This window comes from Aythya fuligula, chromosome 1 (assembly GCF_009819795.1).
Source record: "Aythya fuligula isolate bAytFul2 chromosome 1, bAytFul2.pri, whole genome shotgun sequence".
Lineage (NCBI taxonomy): Eukaryota > Metazoa > Chordata > Aves > Anseriformes > Anatidae > Aythya > Aythya fuligula.
The window spans coordinates 189,069,952-189,084,695 of NC_045559.1; the positions used below are offsets into that span (position 1 = coordinate 189,069,952).

Consider the following 14,744-nt stretch of genomic DNA (forward strand, 5'->3'; position numbering starts at 1 on the left):
TGTGTAGGAACAACTGAATAACTTTAAGTTTGCATTATTCATTCTGCAAGCTATTCCTCTTCTTTCTTTTTTCCCCGAAGGAGTTGGTAATTAAAGACAAGCAAGAAACTGTCAATTAAGTTGAGGAATTCTTTCAAAAAACTTCAGGCTCCCAACCAGAAGGTGGAAACCAAGGAAACCAGGATCCTCACCAGCTCCTTGCAGATCAGTGAAAGCGTGTCCTTCTAATGTAGGCCAATCTCAGAGCTTATCCTTTCTCTCCCTGCTGTCAGGATTTCCTAAATAATTTCCTGAGTAATCCAGCCACAGGCATCAAGGAGAGAAGGGTGGGAAATCAGCCAGGCTCTAAGAGAGGTGCTAGGAGGTTTGTAATCTTCAAAGAAGATTAGAGTTTTCTCTGCTCACTCTTGTTTTCTTTCATATCCCTCCCATGTGTTTTGAGACTTTCACTTTGTAATGTCCATTTCTTATAAAGCCCCAGCAAAATCAGTAAGTGTTTGTCTTTCTTTCCAGTGGGGACAGGAATAAACTGTAATCTCAAAGCTGCTCACTTCAGCCTTTCCTTGCCAAGATGATCCAACCACGTTTTAGCTTATTTTTTTATTTCTTTTATTTTCTTTCTAACAAGGAAAAATAAGTAAATACATTTGAATAGAACCAGAGCTGCTGCATTCAACCAAAAGGAAGTGTTTCATTTGGAGGCACCTCTAGGGAAATGAAATGATTAAAAAGGTACATTTACAAAATCTGGGGAAAAGATGCTGGAGGTTCCTTTGGCAAGGCACACGCAAGGTACAGAAGACCCAGTTTCGGTTCTCTCATCTGCCTGGGAGAACTGGAAGCCACATCTCTGGCTTTCCAGGGCAGAGCCTGAGCTGCAATCAGATCCTGAAGAGCTTTAGAGAAGGAGAGTGTGCCCCTCAGCCCCTCACATTGATGCAGTTCAGCTCTGAATAAACAGACATCTGCTAGAGAAAGGTTCAAAAAGTAAGGAGATCCTGTCTGGGTGAGTGAGCTGACCATCGTGATAGAGAAACTGCTATTTCGGCTTCAGTAACTAATGAGCTGCTTTATATCCGGCTGAAGTTAGATCAGGACCGAGGGAATCCTGTCACTACCATCAGTGAAGTCTGACTGCAACCTACTCGATACCTGCTTGGAAAAGATAAGCAACTTCCATCAGGGAGCCTGAACGGTACCACTGCCTCCCCTAGACCCAGGTTTGGGTTTTCCAGCACAGCACAGCCCTGCTCCAGGCACACAACCAAACCCTGCAACAGGAGCTTGCTTCAGTGCTCGTGGGTCGTGTGCTGAGGGAGGGAGGCTCAGCAGCCCCTTGTATTGCATCTAGCAGGTACCCCATCTCCAGCAAGGTTCATTTGCACCTCATATTTGCCCTTGGTTCTGAATAATTTCTATAAAGTGCTCTTAAGCCTGAATATGAGTCCCTTTCTGACCAAGGAGGGGTTGAGGATATCCATTCATCATGCTAATGCCTCCTCTCTCTTTGGGGAGCCTGCAGAAGGTGCAGTATTTCCTCTAAGGACACAAACAAAGGGAGACAGATACAAATAGGCAAAATGGAAAAGGCTGTACTTTAATTATTGTCATTTGCTAAATGCTACCCATGTGCTTGTGCTGTAAGAGATTCAGTAAGGACAGTCCCTAGCGTGTTTTGCATAAGAATCAAATGGATGAGGTGTCATTAGTGTCTGTCTAACCCTCCACTGAAATGTGCTCAAATAAATTCCCTTTGGTGGCAGGTGTGGGAAGTCACTGCTGGTCCTCACTCATGGGCAATCGGCTGAATTGTGTTCCTTTATCCCCTCTTCTTCCTTTCGCAGGGAAGGCTGCTTCTCCCCCATCAGCCCCGAGGCATGTCCCCTTGTGCAGTCGTTCATGTGCCACAACAGGACGTTCCTCCTCGACGGCCACGTGCAGCTGAAGACGGGCCTGCAGACCCAGGAGCGACACCTTTTCCTCTTCACAGACCTTCTGGTTGTTGCCAAGTCCAAGTGAGTATGGCACCTGGGGCAGTGCTCCTACAGAGCAGCCCTTTTACTCAGCAAAGCATAACATGGATTCCCTTAATGCTTGTTTTTCGTAGTAAATCTTCCCTAAATCATACAGCAGCCTTTTATTTGGTCAGCAGGAGTTAGGTGTCTGACCTCTCCAGGCCCTTCTGAAAACCCCGTAACCCATAGAGGAAGTCCAGGCTGCAGCATTTTAGAGGAGCAGCAGATGTCTGAACACACTGCTTGCGTTGGGTGATGTTCCCTGCTTTGGGGACTCAGTGCCATAGAAAAGTCTCACCAGAGCTCAGTGGTGTCCATGGGGCTGCCTTGAACTAACAGCCGTGTTTTAGGCCATCTTCAGTCCTGTGGGGTGGCTGTGTCACAGAGAGGTTACAGACCTTAAAACTTACCAGGGAGCTGCTTTGATACACTCCAGCAATGGGCAGCTGTATCAAAGCAGAGACTGCAGGCAGTACCACTGTGTTGGTCTTGTGCTGTGCCAGGAGAAGTGTGGGGACAGGGACAGGGACGGGAAGCAGTGCAGAGCAGTCTGGGTTGTGTGCATGTGCAGTCAGGCTTGCTGCTGAGCTCTGATTATTCACTCTACCATTCACAATTAAATCAGATTTACAAGCTGCATCTAGCATGCCAGCTTCATGCAGCATTTGTGGTTCCAGGCAATTTTAGAGGGTGCTTTCACTTGTTGTTAGGGGGAAAGAATCGTAAAGGATTCTGATGCAGCTTCGTTCCCTGTTAGGCACTGTTTGTGGTTTCACAGGGTGGGTAATCTGGATGTGAATCCTGGGCTTTCGCAATGTGTCTTATCGCTTAAGCAGTTGTTTCGGTGACTGCTGGGAAAAGCCAGAATAAATCTGCATTTTCTGTAGAAATCTGAGCTGTGTCCCTTTGAATCACACATAGTAAACGTAACCCCCCTAGCTGAACTCCTTAACCTTATGTGGTGTGACAACACGGAGAATATTGTATCCAAAACATGCTCTGCTATGGGTGGGTGGTGAACGTAAAGGTATTTATGGGAAATCTTGCTATTCTACCACAGTAGCAGTAATATTGTTACTGCATTTATTTGTTTTTGTGTCGTATTTAGGATGGGGTTCACCTCACCTAATTTAAGCTTTCAGATGTTAGGAATTTGCAGCTCACCCAGGCTCGTAGGCTCCTTGCGTGTCACTGGGAGAAAACCAGCACCTCCCTGTGGCAAACTCACACTTTTAGGAAAGTGTTGATGGTGTTGAAGGCAGTCACACTGCTGGGGGGCTCTCCCTGGCTGTTCAGTGGGCACAGTCCCACTTCCTGAGGTGTAAACTCCTAAACTGCAGAGGACTGAAGCCAGGTGAGATGAATCCCTCCCACCGTGGTCAATGTGCTGAGCAGAAGTGACATTACAGCCCCAGGCTGGGCTGTGCGGTACTGCGGGTTTGAATGGGTCCCAGTGGGACTGTTTGCATAGGAAAGCCCTACTCCGTGTAACCACTCCGAAATATGGCTCCTGGGGAGTAATAATGGCTCTTACAGAACTTGATTTGATGCAGTGAGGAGTCTGCAATGTTTGAAGAAGGTGAAAGAGAACAAATTGTACTTTCGTGTGTGCAAAAAAAAGGAGAAAAAAAAGCACATCTTTGGTAGAAATGGTAAAAATAGTATTCTGAGTGGTATCGCTTCATGTATTTTAAAGAACTCATCGGGATGTTCTCTCTGTGGCAGCCCTGTCAGCAATTAAAGCATCAGAGCTGTCACTAATGAACACTGTTTTAAAAACAGCGTTTTTAAAGGTACAGCATACTAAAATACCATTATTAATAGAGGGAAAACTTGGCTGGTATGTATGGCTGTGCAGCTGTAGTAATGATTGCTAAGGACTTTACTAGGGGATGCAGAGCCAGGACACCACATCACCAGGATAATATCTAGACAGAGTTAATGATACAGTTGAATATGATTTAACTTCAGAATTATTCCGTGTGCAGGTGCTAAGGATTTGTAATATTCTTTTGCTTTGGATAGTTTTTCAGCTTGGGGCATATACACACCTGAGGGATAGCCTAGGTATGGCTCAGTGCTCTGGCAGTGTTGTCTCAGCTGGAGGTAGCCAGTCACTGCACAAAGGGAGCTCACGTGTCATCAGACTTTGTGTGATCAGCAAATGTGTACAAGTTTTTTTCTGAATATAGCACCAAGTATCTTGTGGCTCATGGTTGAGTACAGCACTGAGCTCCTGCTTAAAGGCAAGGAATCAGCATTGCTCCCATGGAAATGTGTGGGGTGAGCCTTCTCCACAGCTGGTCTGCATGTGACTTTGGACAAGGTGCCTGTAGGTTTGTTTTCTGATACTTGCTAATTATTTTTGAAATGTAGGCATCTTTTCAGTTCATCCATCAGCCCAGCTTATGAAAATTAGACTAATACTTGCTTTGTGCTTGTCTCTTCTCTGCCCCTTCCTTTATTTACCTTCATGTGAGGTCTGTCATAAATTATTTGAGTTTTCCTCACTAAACCAATATTAAGAATATAAAAGTTTATATTGTTCTCTATTTACTGATTAGATTTCTTGCAGAGAGTGTGTGCTTTAATTTGGCAAAGTAGGTATTTCAAGGGTCTTTCAGTTAATTGATCAAGGTTTCTCATGTAAGGTTTTGTATGGAAAGCACAGAGAAAGGGTTTCCTCTTTCTCCTTCATAACACATGCATGTATATATACACATACATTTTAATATTATTTTCTCAGCGTGGCTGGGTACACACATTAGTGGTTGAGTAAATACATGGAATTAGGGTAACAGTCTCCCAGTAGCTCCATTAATGCTTTTGTCAGAAGAGTCTATGAAGGAGATTAGCAAATCTAGTGACAAGTTAATCTTCCATCTGTTAACAGCCGCAAGGTATCCAGTTGCCACTTAAAGAAAGCAAAAGGAACTGAATTTGCTCTGTGGAAGTGAAACAGCTTGGGGTGTATCAATACCTACACCACCAATGTTCATGAATTTTCTCTTGATTTCAGTGTGGTCTGGATCTGTCTGATTTTTACAGGACTTCCTTAAAAATCCTCTTAGGTAAAAATTCTTTAAAAAATAGATTGTTATTCTTTCAATTTTTCAACTGTTCAGCCATGCTGCTGCCTTAGTCAGTGAAGATTTATTCATTTCTAGAGATAACGCTTTGGCACTTAAATGGAAGACCCGCATTTCCCAAATGCTGAAAACCCATGGACTGCATAAAGGACGTGGCAGATAGAGATAAAATTATACTTCAGGCTCTTTAGATGTTAATGGAGGCTACTGTTTCAGCGCCTCTGGAAACCAGGCCACTTGAATACTGATAATAGCTGAGAGCTGTGACTAGGCATGGCAAATGGGGTAAGAATATACATCAGGCGTGATTGGGAAAGCATCTTTGTGCTTCTGCCAACACCCTGCCAACACCCGCTACTGGCACTGTAGGGGTCTGGCTTTATGAACTGTAAATGCTAAAAAAGTGAAATGGTGTGTAGAGAGTTCACTCTACTGGGTATTTGAAGAAAGAAATTGAGGGGAAAGGGAGGCTTGACAGATTGATTCCTGGCGTAACACAGTCTTGTTGATAGAGTTGGACCAGGCATCCATTTATTAACGTTTGTGTCAGAATTCACGTCTGTATTTTTTTGTAAATACACATTTTTTGCAGTTCATTCTGTGGCCTGTTACAGCCATTTCTATACTCATCTTACCTGTTAGGTCATAAATTGATTTGCTGGGGTGCAGATTGAAATATTCCCCTATATTTTAAGCTTCTTTTGAGTGGGGTAACGAAGTGTAATAGATTAAAGGGAAGTGAAATGTACTGCTGACAGGGAACACAGGTATAGTTTAAAAAATACATGAACTTGAGATGGTATTTTACAGTATTCTGTAGTGGTCTAATTCAGATGCATCTTTTTGCCAGTTGTAATATGCACTCATGGTCTTTTCTTACCCACTACTGCAAATGTTGCTGGGTTTTTGTCCATGCTCCCTCCAGAGATACCTGTTAGCACAACGCCTGCTGGAAACCTCAGACCAGTCAGGGTGGTGCAAGTTCATCTAAGTCCTCTTTAAAGCCACAAGCTTCGAGTGCTTTAGCGTTGCAGACTGTATTAGTTCAGTGTGTCCTAAATCAAATACCTTGTAAATGAGACTAATCTCCAAGAAGGTAGTCCGTGTGTACCAGAGCTGTAAGAAACTGCTTACCTGGCATATTTATTTATAGAGCACTAATCACCGTGGTGCCTGGCACTGTCCCCATCCACATTTGCAACACTGTGATGAGCTGACATGCTCTTGTTAGCAGTCCTTCAGTTAGAAGGGCAGAGCATTCTCAGGGAAGGGCCATTTTCCCTCCAGCTTTTCCCTGCTGGCCCAGCAGGCTCATAGCTTTACTGTACTTGAACATTCAGTAGGATAAAATACAAGGAAGGACAAATTTTAAAAGTTTGGGGAAATCATGTAAAGTATCTTTGGTTTTGGTAAATGAGTAGATATTTTGACAACACAGGAAGCGTTCTAATAGGAGCACAGCTCTGCAGAAAAGGACCAGGAGGTCCTGGGAGTCAACAAGTTGAACACAAGGCAGCAATGTGCCCTTGCTATAAAGAAGGCTAGTGGTATTCCTGGCTGTAACAGACAAAGTATTGCTAGTAGGTCAAGTGAGGTGATCCTTCCCCTCTACTTAGCACGGGTGAGGCCACACGTGGAGTGCTGTGTCCAGCTCCGGGCTCCTCAGTGTCAGAAAGACCTGCATGTACTGGAGAGTCAATGTAAGGCCACCAAAATGGCTGCCCAGAGAGGCTGTGGGGTCTCCTCCTTGGGGATCTCCAAAAGCCACCTGGACGTGGTCCTAGGCAGCCTTCTCTGGGTGTCAGATGTGATCAGATGGACCCAGAAGTCTCTTCTGACCTCAACAATTCTGTGTTTCTGTGAAGTCCTGGCTCATTCTTTACCACAGTTAGCTCATGGAGGCCAGGTATGACCTGTGCTGCCCTGAGCACAGGTAGCAGTTTTGTGCTTGTTCTTCAGGACTGCTACATTCAGTCTGGCCTAGTTGTTGCTACTCAAAGTCACCATAGTTGTTGACCTTGGAGCTAAGCAATCATACTGTACTATACAATAAACACCTCAATGACATTGAAGTCACTTAAAGATGAGTCCATTGCAAGTGGAGATGATTTGGAGGGGAGCTCCAGGCAGAAGTTTCCCCACAGGAAAGGGTATGTCTAGGGATGCCATAAGCAACCTGTTTATCCCACATATAAAATATCTGTTGACCCCATTTAGATCAGAAATTGCTCTATTTTTACACACAACCCAAACAAGACATTGTTTTCATTGACTAAAGCAGGAATGCTTCTTCCATCAAGTCCTTTCAGATGTTCCCAAAGGAAGAAGAAAAACTGGGTTGTGTAACCTGTCTTGCTATGTTTTCATGTGTGTGACGTACCTGTGAATTTCTGCCGGCAGGTCACACTCTCATTTCAAACTGAAGTGCCAAGCACGTCTCTGTGAGATGTGGACAGCATTTTGTACGGAAGAAGTCTGCGAAGGCAGCACAGACCCAGAAAGGTCCTTTGTTTTGGGCTGGCCCACCACTAACTGTGTGGCAAATTTCAGGTAAGGACTATGTTTTATTTACCAAGTTACTGAAACATTTTTAGGTTGACAGGTGACTATCACAGGTTCATTTCAGCACCATTGAATAGGAAGCCAGAATGTATTGATTCTTAAACTCGTTCCTTTATTGCTGTGAGCCAGTCACCCTCTGTGCCTCATTTTCCATCTCTCTCTGCAAATGTGGCAGTGATACTCCCCTATCACTTAAAAATTTGTGAGCAATATGATTTGGCAGGGCATACTCTGTGCTGCAAGCTTGCTCAGTTGGAATTTTCTTTTTTTGGATATAATTCGACAAACACATTGGTTAATTAATAAAATGAACAAGCTGTAGTAAACAGTCAAGCTAATGAAAGGATCAAAGAGACCCTCACAGGACAATTTTAAGCAGAAAAGCTTGTATTGGAAGTAGCAGGAAACATAGAGTGAAATACTGACCTTGTCCTGTTTCTCTTTTTAATTAAATTGTGCCGGAGAAAATGTCAAAATTCCTCCTAAAGCAGAATATCAAAGATTTTTGGTCCATCTTTGGCAGCATTGGCTGTAGGACACAGAAAGGCTATAGAGGTAATTTCAATGATTAGGCTAATTTTGCTCTCAGCAGGAGGGCTCTGTCGTCACTGTGGGTAAGGGAGAGCACCGTCCCACTTAAATCCCAGCTGCTTAGCCAAAGTGATTTGGCTGGGTCTTGGGAAATGCATTTTCCCCTTTACCAACAGAGAGCAAAAGCTGACGCATGCAGCTTAATTTGTATGTCACATTGTCCATATCCAAAGAAAATGCTGTATGCAAACTGCTTGTTGTTAAGCTGTCTGTGCTATTTATGATTTTTTTCCCGCTTAATAATCCTGAAACAAAGCTGAAATTTCCTATTGATTTTCAGTTGAACTCCTGCCAATAAACATGAGCTTTGATCTAGAGACGGTACGTGATCCTTTATAGCTATTAGAAAGTAGGTGAGTGTGAAAGCAATAGCATCAAGCAGAACAGAGTCAGAGATTTTATAGAAGTGAAATTATTTTATGTCTGGAGGTACACAGAAAGTCGGAGACACCATGCGTGAGTATGTAGGTATCCTGCAGAACTGAAGCATCCAAAGCAATATCACAGTTTTAGTGTTTATGATGTGCATGCCCCTGAAGCAGCATCATTCAGTAGGTTTGTAGTTGCCTAAATTCTTGCTCTGAAAATGTGAAGAACTTGATTTGCATAAGCAGCAGTGGGAATAGCAATTACTCCATCTGGGCCAGGATTTAGATCAAGAAAGTTGACATAAAATTAGGTTAAATTCCTTGCACTGTCCTATTATTAGCTACATTTCACTGGATAGGTTTGTATCCTTGAAAGTGTGTAAATGAGATAAGCCATAAAAAGTCCAAAGTTAAACATTTCTAGGTAAAATGGGACTTTTTTATTGTGGTTTATATGTACTTTTTAATGTGGTGGAAAACCAAGTATTATATAAGAAGAGAAATAAAATAGTGAAAGAAGAAAGAAGTCTATACACCTGAGGAAATACCTCTAAAGTTTTGAATTAAGCCTTTATTTTAAAGTGGTCTGCTTCTCTATTTGCACATCAGTTTCTTACTAAATTCACTGGTAAAGCTTTGATTTCTGTGATAAAGATGATATCTGGAGCTTTTGATCTCCATGGGAGGCTTCTCAGATCATTTTGCAGGGAAACAATTTTTTTTTCATTCAAATCTCCCCCCAAAATTATTTTTTGTATGTATTTATGGAAATTGCAACCAATAAGCAGTCCCTTTCACTGTGGGCAGTACAAGGGCTATTTTGGTATTAGAATGACATCTGATTTGTCCCTTTTTCTGTAATTCTTGCAGGTCGGCAGAACAAAAGGAAACATGGCTCTCTTTTTTGCAAAGGTATTTTATTACAGTCTTTGAAGACATTGCAAAGAGTCCCAGTCATCTAGACCAGTGATCCCCGAGCTGTCATCCTATGCCATACTGATAGATAAAAGCTCTTTCAAAGAGATGTTAAGAAAAAAAGTCATCCCACACCTTCTCCCTGGAGAAGACAGTATGCACCCTACATGCAGTGTTCATTGCCTGAGGAAGAAAACTCTTCTCCCTGTGCCTTAACATGGCTCGACACAAAACCAGAGGAATTTGTGACATGTTTCCTGCCCTACATTGTAAGAGGCACTGCCACCATTGCTCTATTTGAGCCTGGGGCTTTTTCAACACTGATGGCATCTAATCAAGCCAAGCTTGGGAACCTCTGCTTTAACCTATCTGCTGCTCCTGCCTGGCTGTATCCTATCTGAGTGGAGAGCAGTGGGGCTGGCTTTGGTCTTATAAAATGTATATAGAATGTATGCAGAGGGTATTACAAGAGTTTGGATAAACAGGACTGTCCCATTTTAGTCAGCATTTTGCACAGAATATTGCTATCGGCTTTGTTTTCTCTACACCTAGATCTTATGGTTGAGATTTGTGGCTTTATCTGCTTCTTTGCAGTTCATGGGGTTGTTTAAATCATTTTTGCTGGGGATGATTTCTAATCCACTGTTCTCCTGTTCAGTCAATTTCTCTGTTCTGGACAATGGGCTGCAACCGATTTCAGTAGAAGCTGATAGTGCAGCCTAAGGCATCACAGTGATCAGTATGTTTTACTATTTTTTTTTTTGGTTAAAAGCATCCTGTTACTGCTGCAGCCCATTCTTCATAGTATAGTCTCTCCTGTGCAACTCTTCTCCTCTGGAGTTTGTATCCTTCATAACTGTCATGGTCCCAAATAATCACTGAATTACCTGAAAAAGGAGAGTGATGCCATGTTGATGGATTCTTCAAAATTAAAATTGCGGGGAAGTCCACATGTAGATTTTAAGATTGGTTTCTTTGCTGCTTAATCTGGTTCCTGTAATGTATCAATTTTGTTACAACAGGGTGTTACTGGGGCCATGGTCATCATACCTTCCAGATAATGCTGGAGGCTTTCCTTTTGTCAGTGATCTTTCTACTGCACTACATCTGAAAATGATTTGCTTCTTGTCCAGCTACTGCTTGATCACTCTTAAAATCTCAGTCTGGTGTTTTCAATATTAAAGAATTACTTTTTTGTACATGTGTTTTCAGTCGAATAAGAGAAGAGAAGGAAAAAGACTATCCTAAAAGCATTCCTCTGAAGATAATTGCAAAGGATGTTGGAACTTGTGCATATGTAAGTGCTCTCAAGCTAATCTGGGGATCTAAATTCACATCACCTATGAATGCTATTCATCTGTAAATCCTATGGATATTGGGATGGGGAGTGGACACCTTCTTTTGGGTTGCAATCTCTTGAGAATCTAGCCCCCACTAGAAGACTCAGGATAGGCAGCCCAGAAATGTGTGTTTCCTGTCTCTAATGTAAAAGTTCTTTTTTAAAGACATTGTTCCTGGTGAGAAATACTGGATCCAACACAAAAGCTAAAGACTATGAGTTAAAGCCCCAAGAAACACATCTAGAAGAACTTACGCAGAAGCATTTTAAGAAATGCCCCTACAATGTTCCTTTTTTTTCCTTTTAAAACTGATTTAAACTCACAGCTGCCTTCATTCAATTCTGCAAAGTTGCAGTGGGTTGTTTTATTGTTTATAATGATCGTAAATCAGTAAAGCTCTGTATATGAACACTCTGAAATTGCCTTAAACGTGGTTTTCATCAGCTTACTGATGTTGGTACATTGTAGGCACAAAGTAAATTGGTAAAGAAAGATTGTCCACGGGGTGATTTGCACCTTTTTTACTAAGCCATTTTTGACCAATTTAAAGGAAATTCTTGAAGGTAGGCTGTTCCCTAGGGATACCCTAGCATTTAGCGATAATCCATCCATTCTTCCTCTGCTTCTTAGACATTTGTCCTTTCTTTCAAACAGAGCTTTTAAGATCTGTATTTCATCTTCAGAAGCCTAAAGAGCATTTGCAAGAACTTGAGAAGTTTTCGCAGAAGTTAAACTTCATCGAAGGTTTTTGTCCAACAGTGAATCTCTGCTTAGAATTCTGTACTTGCACAGGAAGAAGCTTAAAAAAAAGCAGCCTTTTTCAGAAAATTATTATTGAGGTGAATTATAATAGAATTGCTGGGTTGCTAAGAGAAATGTTAATGAGCAATAATAATCGTTGTGGTAGTTCAAAGGAAGGACTGCAGATCAAGGTGTGCATGTTCTCAAAGTTCATGTTGAACTTTGTTGTTTTTTTGTGTGATGTTTTTTTTTTTGTATGCCTTTTCTCCTTAGCTATAATTAGCTTATGTGCCAAATATGGTTTTTTTGGTTTGTTTTTTTTCTGATCCTGATAATCCTAGAAACGACACGCTGTAGTCTAGCTATTATCGGTAATAAAGCAGTGGAGGAGCAGATGGAAACTTTGTAATGCAAATAGTTCTTATGGCGCTGTGTTCCCCATGCTGCAGCAGCTGGAGATGCCCAAGAATTATTTCAGTTTTGGGGGAGAGGGAATGGTGAATGCAAGGCACAAACCATTTTATCATATTCTAGCCCAGAGCAAAACTTATGCAAATATGCTGACCTACTCCTGAGAGCCAGATGTCATTGCTTTGGGCAAATGTTAAATTTTTTATGGTATGAGCGTTCAGATATGTCCTTGGGCAAGATATACAGTTCTCTCACTACTTTCCTTTGATTGCCATGGCAGTTTGCTACCATCGGGGACTTACACACACGTACAGCTCAGATCTTTCCTAAATGCAGAACGTCAGGGGGTTGTTTCACCTGAACATCCTGTGGCCAGTGTAAAACTGGTACAAATTCACAGAGCAGCAGGGTATAGCAAACCGTCCTGGGACTGGCAGTGAATATTTACATCCTGGCTCTGCCACCCTCCTTTCTTCAGGCCGTTTAGGCAGTTTATTGCAAGCGGGCACGCATTTGTTCTGCCAGGGCTTTGCACTGGCCATGACCCAGCTCCAATCCAGCAGCTGTGCAGTCTCGTTAGCAGAGCCAAACTCGCCTGTGTGTCAGGAGGGCTTCACAACTGGTGCCTGAGGCCAGGGCAGTTGTGATAATGCCAGCAGAAAACACTCTGGACGTGCCCTCCCCCCTTACTGTTGCCTCTGCAAGGCGATGGCAGTGGTGCTGCCACATCCCAGCGGGGCTGGGGATGGAGGCATTAATCCTGGTGTGCTTGAGACACCCAGCCCTGCGGAGGGGCACGATGCAGCATGAAGGTAGGGAGCGGTGTCCCGCTGCACGGGAATGAGCCTGGTGCCAGGCAGCAGGTGCTGCAGCCTCCCTCTGGGAACGCTGCCTTGCAGAAAGCCGTGCTTCCTCCAACACAAAGCACAGCCCTTCGTGCTGGGTGCCGTGGCTGTTTAGAAAGAGGGGCTTTATGCCACCCCATGCTTTTCCGATCTGCCGGTCAGCAGAGTCAGGAGGATGCTAGCAAGGCAGTGTTTTTAACTGGAGGACAGACTACCAAGAGGAAGTGTTCCTGGTATTGAGCCAAATCTAGCTTTGAGAATTCTATATAGAAGGTGGCAAAGGATATAGAGATGAACAGCCTATGTACAGTGTTTTCTTACCAGGGAGATCTTCAATAGAAAAGGAAGGAAGTGATTAACATTTGATGCAAAAACCTCTTTTTTCACTGAAAAAAATCACTGAAATGTTTCTTTTTGTTTCCTTTTTTTTTTTTTTTTTTTTTTTTTTTTTCCAAAGGCAACTTGCATACATCTTGTCCTGACTAACCATGGCACTCTGCCTGTTTGATGGAGCTCTTGGGGAAGCAGGGAGCAAATTCAGAAAGTGTACGATGAGGCAGAGGAATCAAAGCTCTGTCTCGGGCAGCTGGGTCTTTCTCTGTGGCATAACTTACTTATGAAGCAAAATTTCAACTGTTTTTTTTTTTTTTTCCAGCAATGAATTATGCAGAGTTATTGGACTTCGGATATTCTTTGCAAATCCAAATCTTTAATACCACTTTCTCCTCTTTTCTGTTCACAGTCAAAAACCCTAACTGTAACCAATGTTGATACAGCAAATGATGTAATTCTCATGGCCCTGCAGCAGCTGGGAATTTCTGTAAGTACTTGCACAGGTTTTAATGAGTCTTTTTGTAGTCACTTTTAATAATCAAATCTCTTCTTGCACCTTTTCCAAGTTTTAGGATATTAATATTAATTAAAACCTTTATCATAGCATTGCAGTGTTGATGAAATGAAGCAAAAGTGTCTTGTTAATATATAGACCTCCAGAGATAATCAAATGCCTTAAAAGTGTTGAATAAGTCTCCCATCCCTGTAAGGAATCAGTCATATTTGAAGTTGCTTTTAAATCTATTTTGCTGATGCATGAGAGGAGATACCGAAACACAAAAACTGAGTTTGATGCAGCTCCTTTTGCATACTTCAGTGTGAACAGAAAACCTACTGACCTGCTTGTTTGTTAGTTTCCAAATGTGCAAACACGCATGGTCAGCTGTGTCCTCAGATTACAAATACAGGCACTGCTCTCAAGTGTCCAGATCAGACACTGTAAATATCCGCGGATCTTCAGTGTCATGTGAGGTACAAATGCAGCCGAGTGATCGCACAGAATCTGAATGCACCCAATTTAAGCAATGGCCTGAAACTATTTGGAAAGAAGTCTTCCCAGGATACCTAAGATACCTCAGAATAGTGCTCTGAGTAGATGCAGCTATCCCCAGGAGATCCAGTAGTGTCTGATCTGGCTCCCTTTTCTCTAAACCAGAGAAGGAAGTGCCTCAGGTGTTGCCAGGAATCAGTGTCAGGGGCAAGAATTCTGACTCCTTTTCTCCCATTGTTTTGCAATGTGACTCTAACCAACGCTGATGGTCATAGAAGCTCCTGGATGGCAGGTTTTTGACTGGCCTGTCAGTCTCCTGTTTGGGTAACGATATTTTTAAATGTGTTGGTCTGGATGCATATGTTCATCTAGATGCAAGGATCCTGACAAGTCTGACCCAGAGCCACTCTTGTGCTTCCCTGAGGCTTCCAGGGACCCCCAGCCAAAGTTCTAGTAGCCTCAGAATTTACCTGCCCTAGCATGCATTATCCCTGATTTATACAGGTTTTTAGTGCATCCAGAGGCTTATTCTTCTAGTTTGGT

General features: G+C 42.6%; 1 protein-coding gene across 2 annotated transcripts in view; it reads left to right on the top strand.

The window, feature by feature from the left end:
* Positions 1-14,744, top strand: part of ARHGAP20 (Rho GTPase activating protein 20) — a 60,170-nt gene that overhangs the window by 25,739 nt on the left and 19,687 nt on the right. The window contains exons 3-7 of one of the 2 annotated variants that reach the window (XM_032208168.1): positions 1,845-2,015; positions 7,505-7,654; positions 9,496-9,537; positions 10,753-10,837; positions 13,620-13,697. In XM_032208168.1, coding sequence (XP_032064059.1) covers positions 1,845-2,015; positions 7,505-7,654; positions 9,496-9,537; positions 10,753-10,837; positions 13,620-13,697 — 526 coding nt within the window. The remainder of the gene's footprint in view (positions 1-1,844; positions 2,016-7,504; positions 7,655-9,495; positions 9,538-10,752; positions 10,838-13,619; positions 13,698-14,744) is intronic. The other variant, XM_032208170.1, reaches the window with a different exon arrangement.